This window comes from Borostomias antarcticus, assembly GCF_949987555.1.
Source record: "Borostomias antarcticus genome assembly, chromosome: 6".
Lineage (NCBI taxonomy): Eukaryota > Metazoa > Chordata > Actinopteri > Stomiiformes > Stomiidae > Borostomias > Borostomias antarcticus.
The window spans coordinates 18374144-18392581 of NC_140239.1; the positions used below are offsets into that span (position 1 = coordinate 18374144).

Here is an 18438-nt window from a genome sequence, read left to right on the forward strand (position 1 = left end):
TGAGTGATTGTGGAGAGATTTATAGACTAGTAGTAGTATTTTAAAGTCTATTCTAGAGTTGACTGGTAACCAGTGTAGTGATTTTAAGGCTGGTGTGATGTGTGCCCTTCGTCTAGTCTTAGTGAGGACTCGTGCTGCAGCATTCTGTATCATTTGTAGCTTAGAGATTGCTTTCTTTGGTAGGCCTGATAGTAGAGCATTGCAGTAGTCCAGCCTGCTTGTGATGAAAGCATGCATTAATCTTTCGGTGTCAGCCTGAGAGAGAATAGGCACTGTGGTGAGGCAAGCACGTCAGAGACTGTACCACCTCAGACAGGAACATCAGTGTCCCACCAGATCTGACAGAGCCACTTTCCGCAAGCCACCTGAATGACTCTATCTAACCTATGGTACCACTATACCCAGAGGATCAGGACATCTAGTGTACATAACACAATCACTTACAATGCAATATTACCCCCCCCTCCCCCCCAGGGATGATTTATTAGAGCTATAGCATGTACATAACTCACCCCCTCCTGGGTTATTCATTTATTATTTATTCATATCCATGTAGCAGATACATAATCCATTTTATACTGTATAGAAAGGGTACTTATTGTGTAATTTGTGTTAATTTGTACATTTGTAACTTGTACATTTGTAATTTGCAATTGAGTATTATAGTTTATCTGTCTAAAACCTAATCTTGGAGCCGGCAGCAGCATTTCACTGTTACTGTACACCGTACAGTACATTACATGTGACTTGATCATCTTCCAGTCCGTAATTATTTTTATATATTTGCATGTACTGTACAATTGCCTTTCTCATGTAATATTACATTCCAATTCACCTTTAAGTAAATGGTAAATGGACTGCACTTATATAGCGCTTTTCCACCTTAGCGGCACTCAAAGCGCTTTACAATGGCCTCTCATTCACCCATTCACACACACATGGCGGTAGCTGCCATGCAAGGTGCTAACCTGCTCATTGGGAGCAATTTGGGGTTAGGTGTCTTGCTCAAGGACACTTCGACATATGGATAGTCGGAGCTGGGATTCAAACCACTGACCCTTCGATCATTGAACGACCCACTCTACCAACTGAGCTACAGCCGCCCCCAAAATGTACAAATGTAGATAAATTGTATCTGAAACAATAGAGGAAAATTTCTAGGTGACCCCAAGAATGAAATCAAACACAGAATGACACGACATAAGCATAAGGTTGTCAAATGCGGAAGGCATGACACATACTTTCTAATGAAATATTGCTGATGATGTTAGTAGTAGCGAATATTTCCATGAAAACACAACATTGCCATAAACTAAACAGTAGACCAAAGAGTAGGTGAAAGGTTTCATGAAGTATTTCATTAAATGACCTGTATAATAACTCAACAATACACTGTGTAATAAGAGTTAAGAATCAATTTGATCAAAAATTAGATTTGCTGGGAAGCTCACAAGACATGACACTCTGTGAGTCAGACTGATCACTGGCTTATTTGTTGAATATAACAAGGATTAACATCCACATCAGGAAACCAAGGTGTTTACCGAGGCACTTTTCAGGCAAATCCTGTATATCCTCCCCCGATCTGACCTCTATCTAACCACTGTCCGAGGTCAGGATGGGGTCACAGGTGCAGGTTCAGGGGTCAACGCTGGGGAAGGTGTTGACCTTGTTGTTCCTGCTGATGCGGCGTTCTGGCCGTGGGCGGGGCTGTTTGGTCTGGATCAGCTCCTCGGGGGTGTTCCCCAGAGGGGGGAGGAGCCTCTTCTTACTGTTCCTGGTCTCTGGCAGCCACTGGGGCGGCAGCTCAAAGGGTCCGAACCCAAACTGGCTGGCGTCCTCAGCCTCTGTGGGTGTGGCCGGCGCCACCTGTGACGAGGAGGTGTAAGTGCAAGGGTGGACCAGGGAGACTCGCAGGGGCACCGCCATGACAGCAGGAAGGGCCTCCTTGGCTGCTGCAATGACTCCGTCTCCGTCCCCAGCCTGTGTGAGAGTCTCCGTCAGCGGAGGGGCGGCCACTCCCAGTCCCACCGTTCTGGCCCCTCCCTGCTGGTCCTCTTTGGGCTGAGAACAGGCCCCCGGACCTGGCGAGAGGGTCTCATTCTCCACCTCCTCCTCTTCCTCCTCTTCGTCCGTGGGCCTGAAGATCTGCTGCTGCCCGATGTTGAACATCTCCAGGAGCTGGCTCCCTGAGCGGGCCGAGGCCTCCAGCCCCCCGCCGGACCCCGCCGCCCCGGCCTCGCCCCCCAGGCCCAGCCCGCCCAACCCCCCCATGCTGACCATGTTGCGGCGGCTGTAGCGTCTGTACAGCCTGGCCAGCTGGTCCATCAGACAGTGGCGGGCCGAGCGGTTCACCGTCAGGAACAGGAGAGGGTTGGTGACCAGGGACACCTTGGGCAGCCAGAGGGCTGTGAGGTGCAGGGAGGGAGACAGCCCCCCGTCTTCCCCCAGGACGGTTCGGTACACCACCAGGGCCCCGTAGGGGGCGCTGCAGGCCGAGAAGGCCAACACCACGGCCAGGAGGGTGGCGTGGAGCTCGGCCTCCCGCTGCGACACGTAGGGGATGGAGATGCTGTTCTGTGGCGTCCTCAGCGCAGCGATGATGACCTTCTTCTTCTGGCTGGCGCTGAGGGCTCGGCGAATGAGCACCATGAAGAGGAAGACCACGGCGAGGGGGAGGATCACCGTGGTGACGTTGTAGACCACCACGTAGACCAGGTGGCCCAGGGAGAGGGCGGGGTCGTCTGAGCAGGAGGAAGTGGCGTAAATGTCCGTCACGTTGGTCACGGCGAACACGGGCACGCTGGCCACGGTGGCGTGGATCCAGATGTAGATGACCAGTTCTCGGGACCTGGCATCGGAGATCTTCCTCTCCAGTGGGTAGAGCACAGAGTAGTATCTAGGGACGAGAGAAGTCATAGCAGTATGTTACATTAACAGTATGTTACATCATTTGTACTGTGTGCATAGTTATTATTCTGAATATGTTGTCTTTTGTCACACCTCCTCCATTAGTATTGAGCGATTGTTCTCCAAAGAGAAAAGGTAAGTTCCCTAACAAGCAGCATTTTACATAATAATCATGTTTCTCGCATGTGGCTACACTAAGCATCTGGTTACCTGAGGACACCAGCATACTACAAAGTGTTTTCGAGTCTTCACCAAACAAACTCCTCCTACATTACATCCACCAACACAACAGAATGAAGTCCAATCTAATCAAGGCAGGTTTTCAAGGCCTCTTCTGAGAACAGATTCATTGGTCCTTGCTAATGCTAAAGTATGCACTACAGACCTGCTTCTTGTGACACTACAGACCTGTCTGTTGTGAAGGGCTTATTTCTTCAAGACAAACAGGAGTGCTTTCACCTGAGTAGTGACCTCGGCTTAACCTTAGTTTACCTTTTCAAATACACAATACTGGTGTCTATTAGATGCAATATTCCACAGAGAGAGAGAGAGGCTGGTTATTCTCTCACTGTCTTCCACTTCTTATTCAGATCTCTGGGACTGGGAGCGTTACAATGGAGCTACTCCAACTACTTATCTTCAACGAGTCTACCTACTTGGCTTGCTGGAAGAACTACCCTCCCCACAGACCTCAACTGAAAATAAATTATTCAGTGGACCGACAACATGTTCTGACAGTTTATGTGGCTATGCAGGAACTAGCCATTGGAGCTGGAGCCGTGGCTGGGACTAAACATGAAAAACAGTAGGATTAGACCATATTTCTTCTATGAATAGAATATGTTACCCTTGATACAATAGCACAGAGACAATGTCACCGCCAAAGCAGACATGCCTCATTGTTCATCGCAGTTCTATTAACCGAGTTCCCTTCCCTGAAGTATCTTGAGATTGGATCCTTTGCTAATCCTGAGAAAGATAAGACTGGACTATACGGTGTGTGTATGTGTGTGTGTATGTGTGTGTGTGTACACACTGACAAGTGAGCATCTAGAAGTGAGAGTGTAGCAGGGGAGGTGTTGTCCCTCCCTGTGAACACAGGGCTGCTCCCAGCAGGAGAGGCTGGGGCACCATCACTCAGCGTGGAGGACACATGCTCAATCAATTTCCTCCCAGACCCACTCCACAGGGGGTAGATGGAAATGGAGGAGGGTTTTTTTTTATTCTGTGGCAGAAAAACACTGTTTCTCTCTCCAGAAGCCTGTGTCTGATGCATTTCCTGTTGTGTGGCATGGACTTTGGAGCACTCTGGGTCTTGTTTTGCCAAGCAATCACTCCAACTACAAAGCCAGTTGGTGGAGCTATAGAAATATTGCTATAGACCATCCAATTATTTCAGAAGGTTCTTGTAAATAAATAGAATAGGATAAATAGAATTGTCCATCTCCGGTTTGTCATGATAAAACTGTCAAGTTAGCTAACGTAAGAGGCAGTAGCTAACGTTAAAAATGGCACACAGCTATTTCTTGAGCCTCCCAATAGCAAAACAATTGATATGTAAATAATAATCCCACCACAGAACAACAAGGTCCCAAAATTAATTTGGGCTTTGTAAAAGTTTTCATCGCAGATTGATACACCGGTGACCAACAATTCTATTGAAAGGGTCTATAGAACTCTGTAGTACAGTCTAAAATCCACTGTCTACACTCTACACTACAGTGGCAGTTTAGTCCCGCCCTACGCATTTCAATATACATATATACGTTTGTTCCACCTGTCAAGGCCGATGGCAGCGAAGCTGAGCACCGTGACGGAGCAGAACAGCTTATGCAGGAACTTGACGGCCTTGCACACCAGCAGCATGTGCAGCCACCAGCAGCAGCCGGGGCTGCCGCCCAGCGCCAGGTCGAAGGGCACGCACACCAGGCCGGCGCAGATGCCGGAGTACGCCATGTTCTTAATGAAGCGGCCGGTCACGGTTTTGAAGATGGTGGTGCAGCAGGTGCACCAGAGCACTGTGGCGTTGCCTGGAAGGAGGAGAGAGAAAGAGAAGGGGGGGGGGGGTTTAGAGGGTGGAAAAGATTGAGAGGAGTGTTTTAAAGATCAGGAGCAAGATTAAGATTAGTGTGGTTGAGTGTGTGGTGAGGGCTGGACTGTACATTGTTGAACAGTGTTGGAAGAGTGAGAGAAGGGATCCGAGTTGATTTCAGTTACTGTATGTGAGCAATGTGTCTATGCCTCCATATGCACACTAGAAATAATTAATTCAGGAATCGCCTTATCTTAAAAGTGGGCCCGTCAATTTCTCATTTGATATGGTTAGTTAAAACCATTTGTGAATTAAAAGGCAGGCCTGAAGTGTAGGTGGAGGTGGATCCATTTTGGGAACAAATATGAAATGTCGCTGGTATTTCACACTCACCTTCAGGCTTCACACACACACACACACACACACACACACACACACACACAACTCAGGCACACACAGAGAATCGCTGATACCTCACTCCTGGGAACTGAAGTTTGCACAACCCTTCAACAACATTACTGCCTCTCTCCCTGTGCCCCTCTGTCTAATGAAAAAGAATAAATCAGTTCAACTCAGATAAAAGCATTGTAAGGTAAAGACATTCTTACAGGCGTTCTTACTGTCACATTATCAAAGCAGCAGTGGGAAAAGATCTAACTAAAGATTTTCCCACTTCTTCTAAGTAGGGCTGTAACGATTATGAATTTTGCTTAACGATTAATTGTCAGAAAAATAATTGTGATTATTACAATAATTGTCAGAGTTGTTGACCGGGGGGGGCGCATCACACCACTTAGGCCCCTTGCCGATCTGGCAACTAAGCGGCCGCCTACTTCGCCTATGCCACGGGCTGGCCCTGGCACTGATGCTCATGTCCGCATGATTTGAGTGAGAGTGTGTGTGTTTGAGAGAGAGAGAGAGAAAGACAGACACAGAGTGAGTGAGTGAGTGAGTGAGTGAGTGAGTGAGTGAGTGAGTGAGTGAGTGAGTGAGTGAGTGAGTGAGTGAGTGAGTGAGTGAGTGAGTGAGTGAGTGAGGGTGGGTGGGTGGGTGGGTGGGTTCCGGGTTCTGACTCATTTTTAGCCTAATAACAAGTACTCAGCCTATGAAGTAAACCTGTTGTTTAAAACCACGCCTCTTTAATATCATGAATGTTAACATTTACATAGAACATATATCCTCCTCAATAAAAAAAAGCATTGAAAAATTAAGATGAAATTAAATTTGGAGTATACAAATAGCACATGAAGTGGACAATGCATCAGTGCTTCTTTACTTCTTTAATACAGTGTCTCTTGTCATTATTAGGGGCCAGGCAGCGTAGCTGCCGGAACCCTATTGTATTTGCCTATATTATTATTATTAGGGGCCAGGCAGCGTAGCTGCCGGAACCCTATTGTATTTGCCTATATTATTATTATTATTATTATTATTCTCCTTCCACTGAAGTCTAACTTCCCATGGACAAAAAATCACCAAAATTTGCACATAGCTCCAGTACTATATCCAAAGTCCTCAACCTGCATTGTAGGTCAATAAACCTGAAGGTGGCGCTACAGCAACAGTCTAAAGTTTAAAACTTAAAAAAATCATAACAAATCAGCCATAGGTGCTATCACTGTAAAACCACCACGTGAATGTAGTCCCAAGTGAGACAAAACCTTCATACACTTTGACCTTGCAGGAATTTTGAAGTCCATCACTCTGATTTCTTCATAAACTGTAAAACCTATCAAACATATCTCCTCCCACATTTTTTGTTCAATTGACACCAAAATTAATATACTGTATCTACAGACTGTCCTTACCAAAGGATCCTCACAGATTTTTGAAATATGAAAAATTGAGCCCACAGCACATCAAAAGGTTTCACTGTTAACAGTTCTGTATAGTTCCTATTAATTCTCGCCAAATCAATGTCTGATCATCCTCATAAAGAGTGACAACATTGGCCACATATCCAAGATGTAGTATGATTTTTTTCAGAATTTTATCTCAAAAATTGAATTTTTAAAAATATGTTTAATTCTGTCCTCTGAAACCAACACTTCATACAGAGAAAACTACATTACCCACAATCCAACGCAAGCTCCACGAATCTGAGACATCGCTGTTGGCAACCCTACCCAACCCCCGCCGAGGATTACAATGACTAAATTGATTGATTGGCAACTGACTGAGTACACAGCTGCTGAAGTTAATTTTCAATTATGAAAAAAAAAAGCTAACAAAACCTGTAACCCACATTTTTCAATCAATTAATACTAAAGTTGCTACACTGGATCTTCAAACTGTCATTCACAAACTCATTGACCAGATTATTGAATTATCAAAATTGAGCTTACAATGCATTAAAATGTTTTACTTATTATTATTATTCTCCATCTTCCACTGAAGTCCAACTTCCTGTGGACAAAAAATCACAAAAATGTGCACATAGCTCCAGTAGTATACCCAAAGTCCTCAACCTGCATTGTAGGTCAATAAACCTGAAGGTGGCGCTACAGCAACAGTCTAAAGTTTAAAACTTAAAGAAATCATAACAAATCAGCCATAGGTGCCATCACAGTAAAACCACCACGTGAATGTAGGCCCAAGTGAGACAAAACTTTCATACACTCTGACCTTGCAGGAATTTTGATTATTATTATTATTCTCCATCTTCCACTGAAGTCTAACTTCCCGTGGACAAAAAATCACCAAGATTTGCACATAGCTCCAGTAGTATACCCAAAGTCCTCAACCTGCATTGTAGGTCAATAAACCTGAAGGTGGCGCTACAGCAACAGTCTAAAGTTTAAAACTTTAAAAAATCATAACAAATCAGCCATAGGTGCCATCACAGTAAAACCACCACGTGAATGTAGTCCCAAGTGAGACAAAACCTTCATACACTTTGACCTTGCAGGAATTTTGAAGTCCATCACTCTGATTTCTTCATAAACTGTAAAACCTATCAAACATATCTCCTCCCACATTTTTTGTTCAATTGACACCAAAATTAATATACTGTATCTACAGACTGTCCTTACCAAAGGATCCTCACAGATTTTTGAAATATGAAAAATTGAGCCCACAGCACATCAAAAGGTTTCACTGTTAACAGTTCTGTATAGTTCCTATTAATTCTCGCCAAATCAATGTCTGATCATCCTCATAAAGAGTGACAACATTGGCCACATATCCAAGATGTAGTATGATTTTTTTCAGAATTTTATCTCAAAAATTGAATTTTTAAAAATATGTTTAATTCTGTCCTCTGAAACCAACACTTCATACAGAGAAAACTACATTACCCACAATCCAACGCAAGCTCCACGAATCTGAGACATCGCTGTTGGCAACCCTACCCAACCCCCGCCGAGGATTACAATGACTAAATTGATTGATTGGCAACTGACTGAGTACACAGCTGCTGAAGTTAATTTTCAATTATGAAAAAAAAAAGCTAACAAAACCTGTAACCCACATTTTTCAATCAATTAATACTAAAGTTGCTACACTGGATCTTCAAACTGTCATTCACAAACTCATTGACCAGATTATTGAATTATCAAAATTGAGCTTACAATGCATTAAAATGTTTTACTTATTATTATTATTCTCCATCTTCCACTGAAGTCCAACTTCCTGTGGACAAAAAATCACAAAAATGTGCACATAGCTCCAGTAGTATACCCAAAGTCCTCAACCTGCATTGTAGGTCAATAAACCTGAAGGTGGCGCTACAGCAACAGTCTAAAGTTTAAAACTTAAAGAAATCATAACAAATCAGCCATAGGTGCCATCACAGTAAAACCACCACGTGAATGTAGGCCCAAGTGAGACAAAACTTTCATACACTCTGACCTTGCAGGAATTTTGATTATTATTATTATTCTCCATCTTCCACTGAAGTCTAACTTCCCGTGGACAAAAAATCACCAAGATTTGCACATAGCTCCAGTAGTATACCCAAAGTCCTCAACCTGCATTGTAGGTCAATAAACCTGAAGGTGGCGCTACAGCAACAGTCTAAAGTTTAAAACTTTAAAAAATCATAACAAATCAGCCATAGGTGCCATCACAGTAAAACCACCACGTGAATGTAGGCCCAAGTGAGACAAAACTTTCATACACTCTGACCTTGCAGGAATTTTGATTATTATTATTATTCTCCATCTTCCACTGAAGTCTAACTTCCCGTGGACAAAAAATCACCAAGATTTGCACATAGCTCCAGTAGTATACCCAAAGTCCTCAACCTGCATTGTAGGTCAATAAACCTGAAGGTGGCGCTACAGCAACAGTCTAAAGTTTAAAACTTAAAAAAAATCATAACAAATCAGCCATAGGTGCTATCACTGTAAAACCACCACGTGAATGTAGGCCCAAGTGAGACAAAACTTTCATACACTTTGACCTTGCAGGAATTTTGAAGTCCATCACTCTGATTTCTTCATAAACTGTAAAACCTATCAAACCTATCTCCTCCCACATTTTTAGTTCAATTGACACCAAAATGGATCTACTGTATCTTCAGACTGTCCTTACCAAAGGATCCTCACAGATTTTTGAAATATGAAAAATTGAGCCCACAGCACATCAAAAGGTTTTACTGTTAACAGTTCTGTATATAGTTCCTATTTATTCTCGCCAAATCAATGGCTGATCATCCTCATAAAAAGTGACAACATTAGCCACATATCCAAGATGTAGTATGATTTTTTTTTAGAATTTTATCTCAAAAATTGAATTTTTTAAAATATGTTTAATTCTGTCCTCTGAAACCAACACTTCATACAGAGAAACTACGTTACCCATAATCCAACACAAGCTCCACGAATCGGAGACATCGCTGTTGGCAACCCTACCCAACCCCCGCCGAGGATTACAATGACTAAATCGATTGATTGGCAACTGACTGAGTACACAGCTGCTGAAGTTAATGTTCAATTATGAAGAAAAGCAAACAAAACCTGTAAAAATTAATAAACATATCTCATCCAACATTTTTCAATCAATTAACACCAAACTTGCTACACTGGATCTTCAGACTGTAATTCACAAACTCATTGACCATTGTTGAATTATCAAAATCGAGCTTACAACGCATCAAAATGTTTTACAAATGTTTTACGATACGAATGTACAAAATTAACATTGGAATGTCAACTTTCCTGTTGTCCTATTCTCTCGCTTATTGCTCCTAAACTTGTCGGAAATTGCCTGGCCCCGCCTCATCGCTGCGAAGCAGCTTTAATTATTATTATTATTCTCCTTCCACTGAAGTCTAACTTCCCATGAACAAAAAATCACCAAAATTTGCACATAGCTCTAGTACTATATCCAAAGTCCGCAACCTGCATTGTAGGTCAAAAAACCTGAAGGTGGCGCTACAGCAACAGTCTAAAGTTTAAAACTTAAAGAAATCATAACAAATCAGCCATAGGTGCTATCACTGTAAAACCACCACGTGAATGTAGTCCCAAGTGAGACAAAACTTTCATATGCTTTGACCTTGCAGGAATTTTGAAGTCCATCACTCTGATTTCTTCATAAACTGTAAAACCTATCAAACCTATCTCCTCCCACATTTTTTGTTCAATTGACACCAAAATCGATCTACTGTATCTTCAGACTGTCCTTACCAAACGATCCTCACAGATTTTTGAAATATGAAAAATAGAGCCCACAGCACTTCAAAAAGTTTTACTGTTAACAGTTCTGTATAGTTCCTATTAATTCTCGCCAAATCAATGTCTGATCATCCTCATAAAGAGTGACAACATTGGCCACATATCCAAGATGTAGTATGATTTTTTTCAGAATTTTATCTCAAAAATTGAATTTTTAAAAATATGTTTAATTCTGTCCTCTGAAACCAACACTTCATACAGAGAAAACTACATAACCCACAATCCAACGCAAGCTCCACGAATCTGAGACATCGCTGTTGGCAACCCTACCCAACCCCCGCCGAGGATTACAATGACTAAATTGATTGATTGGCAACTGACTGAGTACACAGCTGCTGAAGTTAATGTTCAATTATGAAAAAAAAAAGCTAACAAAACCTGTAACCCACATTTTTCAATCAATTAATACTAAAGTTGCTACACTGGATCTTCAAACTGTCATTCACAAACTCATTGACCAGATTATTGAATTATCAAAATTGAGCTTACAATGCATTAAAATGTTTTACTTATTATTATTATTCTCCATCTTCCACTGAAGTCTAACTTCCTGTGGACAAAAAATCACAAAAATGTGCACATAGCTCCAGTACTAAACCCAAAGTCCTCAACCTGCATTGTAGGTCAATAAAGCTGAAGGTGGCGCTACAGCAAAAGTCTAAAGTTTAAAACTTTAAAAAATCATAACAAATCAGCCATAGGTGCCATCACTGTAAAACCACCACGTGAATGTAGGCCCAAGTGAGACAAAACTTTCATACACTCTGACCTTGCAGGAATTTTGATTATTATTATTATTCTCCATCTTCCACTGGAGTCTAACTTCCCGTGGACAAAAAATCACCAAGATTTGCACATAGCTCCAGTAGTATACCCAAAGTCCTCAACCTGCATTGTAGGTCAATAAACCTGAAGGTGGCGCTACAGCAACAGTCTAAAGTTTAAAACTTAAAAAAATCATAACAAATCAGCCATAGGTGCTATCACTGTAAAACCACCACGTGAATGTAGGCCCAAGTGAGACAAAACTTTCATACGCTTTGACCTTGCAGGAATTTTGAAGTCCATCACTCTGATTTCTTCATAAACTGTAAAACCTATCAAACCTATCTCCTCCCACATTTTTAGTTCAATTGACACCAAAATTGATCTACTGTATCTTCAGACTGTCCTTACCAAACGATCCTCACAGATTTTTGAAATATGAAAAATTGAGCCCACAGCACATCAAAAAGTTTTACTGTTAACAGTTCTGTATATAGTTCCTATTAATTCTCGCCAAATCAATGGCTGATCGTCCTCATAAAAAGTGACAACATTGGCCACATATCCAAGATGTAGTATGATTTTTTTTTAGAATTTTATCTCAAAAATAGAATTTTTTAAAATATGTTTAATTCTGTCCTCTGAAACCAACACTTCATACAGAGAAAACTACGTTACCCATAAACCAACACAAGCTCCACGAATCGGAGACATCGCTGTTGGCAACCCTACCCAACCCCCGCCGAGGATTACAATGACTAAATCGATTGATTGGCAACTGACTGAGTACACAGCTGCTGAAGTTAATGTTCAATTATGAAGAAAAGCAAACAAAACCTGTAAAAATTAATAAACATATCTCATCCAACATTTTTCAATCAATTAACACCAAACTTGCTACACTGGATCTTCAGACTGTAATTCACAAACTCATTGACCATTGTTGAATTATCAAAATCGAGCTTACAACGCATCAAAATGTTTTACAAATGTTTTACGATACGAATGTACAAAATGAACATTGGAATGTCAACTTTCTTGTTGTCCTATTCTCTCGCTTATTGCTCCTAAACTTGTCGGAAATTGCCTGGCCCCGCCTCATCGCTGCGAAGCAGCTTTAATTTGCTATTTGCAGTTGCTATAATATTATTTTGTTCTCATCAGGCATTCTGGAATATGGTTTCTTTTTTGTTCCTGCAGGAACTGAACATTAATCATAAGTGAATGTAAATCCATTCAAACTCAAAAGGATATGTATACATAATTCATAACCTAGCATTAACTGTATTCTGAGCAGAGAGGGAGAATGTTGTGATGATGTCTGCTACCCATGGTGATCATTTTCATAAATGATTCTATTTGTGGAGATGGAGCTATAAACATGCTGTTTACTCCCTAATTGACAAAGAGTAGAGCTCAGAGCGCTGTCAAGTAGGCCTCGCAATCCACCTGCGCTACTAAAAGGAAATAAAAAATACTAGCCTATCATCTCTTGTTGTCATCGTCTTCACACTCCTCAGGTCTCTGTATCTGCCTCATACTCACAGTGCAGGGCCTCCAGGATACTTCAGGGTCTACACACCTGTGCATCTCTTTGGGGAATGGTGTGCTACTGTAACTAAGATCATTCCCTACTTCCATCCGTCTCTACTCTCTCTCTCTTTCTTTCTCACTCTCTCTCTCTACCGTCTCACACAGCCTTTCAGACAGCACGAATGTGCTGAACATAATGGTTTTTCAAGGCTGCTTCAGCCATAAAGTGCAGCCACATTTTGAGTTGATATTTTGGTATACCTTTGTTGTCATATTCAAGGATTTAAGGATGTTTATTTGTAATAACAAGACAGACCTTTGAGGCAGGTGCTGGACAAAAAACCTGGCATAAAAGAAAGGAATAAGAATTGGCACACTGTAGCTCCCTTTAGCTTGTTTATTCCGAGTGACGTTTCGAGCTACCGCTCTTCTTAAGACATAAAACATAAAGATGCCATACAATCCTAATCTGGTCACCTGCGCATCACATGACCCCGGTGGGAAAAACACATCAAATATGTATTAAATACATTTTATACAGACAACAGACAAGTGCTAGGAAAAACCAAATACAGGAAAAACCAAATACAGGAAAAACAAGATACAGGCCCCATGCACAATGAAATATTCAATACTAAGCACCTCACAGGGCAGAAGGAGACCACTCACTATTTTGATGAACCAGATAAAAGCAGTAATATGAGCAGAAATTAGACTTAAAAAAAAAGGTCAATTTAAAGACCAGTGACACAGACAGTGATTGATGCCAGGTCAAGGAGCCAGCTTTAGATCTCCTCCAGGTGCTCCAGCTATAATGAAGTTAGTCTAGTCTTTTCTGGCTGTTTCACACACAAAAAACATGATATTCCCTGACGACAACGGATATAATTTGATTGCTTTACTATATGAATTATACAGTTGTGCAAAGTGCATGATTTTCCCTACATGTTGGATGGGTTCTGTGCATCAAGGACATCACTGATGCAGCGCAAACACACACACACACACGTTATTGGAGACACACACATTATTGTATGTCCTCCTATGTTTGGATATGGACCCAGGAAGAGCAATTGCTACTTCGTAACAATGAATGGGGGATCCTCGCAAACAAATGAACACACACCTGTGTGGTCCTGGCAAATGTGATACTGCAGCTCTGAGCCAATCACCGGCGTTTCCATGTGTTTATGATTAATATAAAGCATGGGTCACTCTGTCTCTCTATTACCACCTGGCAATAGAGGACACCTTGGTAACCAAACACAATGTCTTCCCTGTGGAGAAAAAGCAAACACCGCTAATCTGAAACAGGTCAAACACCCAGATGTCCAATCACATCGTCAACGGGATTGTTGAGGCACTAATGAGTTACGGTGACTGATGGCAAAGTGATGAGAAAAGTGACTGATGAAAACATCAAAGCAATAAAGCGCTTATTTTCCTGCTTTCACTACCAGCTGATGAACGTGTAAAAAAGAATGAATAAGCTGTCAGATGGCAACAGATGGCGCTTCATGTAATTTACAGGTATATTGATCAACAAAATCACATAATGATCCACAAACTCCTGTTCTATTAAATACAGACAAATCTAAATATATTACATATTGTAATTAATAGTTCTTGAATCTCCTTTCATTTGCTGCGCCATGCTCAATTGAGTTGCACTTCAGCAACCATCTACCTTCTGAGTCATATTTTTTCCAAGATTTGAGGCAATATAGGAACTGAAGTTTATACCGCATGTATCTGACTGATTTGATTAGAAGTTTTTTTTCAATATTACTGTGGGTGTCAAGCCACATTGTGGCACACTAACTGTTCAAACTCACAGCAGCATGTAGGCTACTGGGTAACACCTCGCAGGCAATTGGACATGCTGAAGTTGAATATGCCTGTCTCATTTTGTTTTAGTGAGATGGTGTGTGTGTGTCTATGTCTACGTAAAGCCATTTATATTGAAAGAATCAATTTAGTTTGTTTCTGTGCTGTGAATGTGATCATACTGGTATCCTACTGGCAACATCACAATGTTCCTTTCACTAAAGTTCAGAACAGGGGCCTCTTTCAGAAAAGCTCAAATTGTAGGCCCTATGTGTGTGCAGGCTACATTGGAAATACTAAGATATTAATTTTCTGGACACTGTAGACCAGTGGCTGCTGGTGACTCAAAAAACTGAGGAGGACAGGGATGGGTATCGTTAGGATTTTATCGATACAGATACTGCTTATCGGTACTGATACTTAACGATACTCTAATCAATACTACACTACACTGCCTGGGTCGATGTTTCTGTCTCTGTTGGCCTTCATTTACATAGTGGCCTGTTATTGTAATATAGTGATGCTGTGTGATACTTGTCCAGCCATTGCTGGTTATGGCTACTTTAACACATTGGCAAGCTCACTTATGACGTTTCTCTTTTCAACTGCATGCCAAGCTGGTATGAGGGTGTCTGATAATGTGCCTCTTGAAGGGGGGTGGTAACTGGGGTTAAGGGCTGTGGTCACCTCCCTACAGTAACAGTTAACAGTAGGCTAACAGTTACTAACATCAGAAGACATAGACTAAACTGTGGCTACATTACTGATGCAGCTAGCTACAGCAACCAAAAATATTTTCATTTCAGCATCTCTCACTCTCAGTCAGAAAATGTTCGCTGTGATTGGACCAACAAATGTCAACATTTCAATCCATTTCAAACATCTTATAATATGCCGTAAATAAGGTCCAGGTTGTCGAAAAAGAGCCTTCTCCTTTAATTTAATATAAAAGATCCACCCAAAAGGAGGACTGTCCTCCCTTCCATAAAATATGTATGGGTCCGCCAGCTGTACTTTTTGTAGATGTCACTTTAGAATTTCAACAATGGGTTTTTATCCATAGGGCAAACCTGATTTATGAACAAAACTGAGATAATATTAAATATTAATTATTAATAAATATATATATTAATATTTAAAGCTATACATAGCGTTTTCTCCGGTTTTCTCTGAACTGCGCCCCCACAGGCTCTGCGAGTAAGTGCACTGTCGTACTGTCGTAAAGTTATCAGATTGTCTTTTTCTTTTTCTGGCTTCCTCCGTGATGTTTCGCTTCGGTTTTCTCACCTTGAGCTAAAAAACGCATGATATCCATAGACACCGGAATAGTTAGCTACTACTGTGTTGTTTAAAGGAGTAGTAAAGGGAAAAATCATGTTTAGCCCTGTTTTAAGGTTACTTATGATCATATACAATAGTTCAGATCAAAAAGTTGACAAAACTAGCACTTTTGAGAAAGTCTGATAATTGCTCTACCACCGTTTTGGTCATACAATGGATGTGGGTGGGCACCGTGAAAAATCATTCAAAAACATGTTAAACTCTCAATTTCAAAGACAAGAAACTCACCGAGGTGTTAGTTGGCGTTCTGACATATAATTCGCCATAAAGTAAGATTCTAGTTATCTGGAAAGGCTTTTTTTAAATATTTAGCATATGACTATTTAGTCGCAGCACATACGTGTGTAAACTTCCGCAAACTAGGTAGCCTAGCAACATAAACAATAACAATAGCTACCGTTAGTTCCGCTTCCTGAATCCCCTCTGCGGATTGATCTACACATCTACAACGGTTGCGTCAATACAAGTCCATGTATTTCATAAAATGATCAATAAAACCCTACAGGATTCATACTTTGCGGCGAATTTGATGTCAGAACACCAACGGACACCAATTACCTCCTCTGTGAGCTTCTTGTCTTTGAAATCAAGAGTTGAACATGTTTTTGAATGATTTTTCAAGGTGCCCACCCACATCCATTGTATGACCTAAACGGTGGTAGAGCAATTATCAACTTTCTCAAAACTGCTAGTTTTGTCAACTTTTTGATCTGAACCATTGTATATGATCATAAGTAACCTTAAAACAGGGCTAAACATGATTTTTCCCTTTACTACTCCTTTAAGCACAGCGTTGCGCATGCGCACATCGACTGAATGCTGCGTCCCGGGGGCGCGAGTTTTAAAAGGTAATAAATGTCAATGTATTATCTTTCTGAGTAGACTGTTTGGACGATTCAGCTTACTTTTAGTAAATCTAATTGGAGAATTAGCACCAGACATGTTTGTAAAGGTCCAAATATCACGATGTATTGCTTTAAATGTAATCCCTCTCTTCTCTCCAAAACTGAGGAGGACAATCCTCCTGTAGGCTACCTCAATGGACGAGCCTCCTCTGCTGTAGACTAAGTGAACTATCATGTAGCCTAGTTGCATAGTTCACTGAGTGTGACTAGGCCTACGGTCGGTTCAGGCTATTTTTGCAGTGTCACATGTTCTTATAAGCCTTCGCTGGCGAGTCTGTTAAATGAGTGGCATGATAAATAGGCTGTTTTGCACTTACTTATCAGGGATCCTATGAGGATGAGAACTTGGATGGAAGTGGTCAAGTCCCGGTAGGCTTGTTCTTGATCAGGGCGGACCGAACCCTCCTCCCAAAAAGGTGTCGCGTCGTTTGATGGACCATTGTCCCACTGTGTAGTTGGACTCGACACGTTTTGGAAGTCGAGCAAAATGTTGGCCGGAGTGAAATTTGCTGCCTCGTCCCCAACGGTTGCAACCCAACTGTCAAAATCCATTTTAAATCACCTCGTACGGGTAATTAGTTTTAATGACATCTCTCAATGGGATTGGCCCCAGGATGGCAATCAGTCCGCCCTGATTCAGTCTCTCAAGACATTATTTCCGTCCACTAGTTTCCCATTAATATCCACAGTATGGGCTAATAAATCCCCAAACCTCAATTATTTTAACTCATAAGCTACATTTGTATCACCATGAACACCAAAATGCCACACTTAGCCTACCGTCCAAAGTCATAGCCTGTCAGGCAACCCCAAACATCCCTAATCAACTCCGCGCACTCGCCAAAGCCGCGCTGTCCATGGTGATGATTCCTCAAACGAAGAACTCCCAGCAGACGACCAGAATTAGAAGAATCGAAACATGACACACTGCGCTGTTGTTTCCAGCAACGTAGCCTACAGCCTATAACCTGCATATAACAATCTCTTAAGCACATTCTCCCGTAACATTGATCTGATTTGTCCAAGACAAAATAGCCTATAACATAACCTACATTATTTTGTTTCCTTGCCGAAAATTGCAGAGCAATATATCCGTAGTAGATGTCGGGGTCTAATGTCGAGCCTACAGCCTACCAGCAAAAACTGCCTATTTTGTGAGTAGGTTCGCCTGCAGCTTACACCGACAGTCGGCGTTATTTGGGCTGAGCACTCCGTGAATAGGCTGTGGTGGGGAAAAAAGAAAGACAAAAAATGTGTCTGTTTGATGAAGAAGAAACGTCAGAGTGCTGTCCGTCTCACTGCCAGTCGACATCCTCAGTCAGTATGGTGTACGGAGGAGAGTAGGCTATGTTATTCCTTAAGGGGCTCAGCAAGAGGGTAGGCTATTCGCGCCCCTCCTTTCCTCAGACAATGGATCCTAAGCGACTCTTGCAGCATGAATGGCGTT

At 41.7% G+C, this 18438-nt stretch overlaps 1 protein-coding gene across 1 annotated transcript; it reads right to left on the reverse strand.

Moving 5' to 3' along the window:
* Window positions 1-1638: 1638 nt before the first annotated feature.
* Window positions 1639-17543, reverse strand: gpr176 (G protein-coupled receptor 176; the record flags this gene model as incomplete). Its single annotated transcript, XM_084439378.1, has 3 exons — window positions 1639-2899; window positions 4688-4940; window positions 17309-17543. The coding sequence occupies 3 exons, from the start codon at window positions 17541-17543 to the stop codon at window positions 1639-1641; spliced, it is 1749 nt and encodes a 582-aa protein (XP_084295504.1).
* Window positions 17544-18438: the final 895 nt, after the last annotated feature.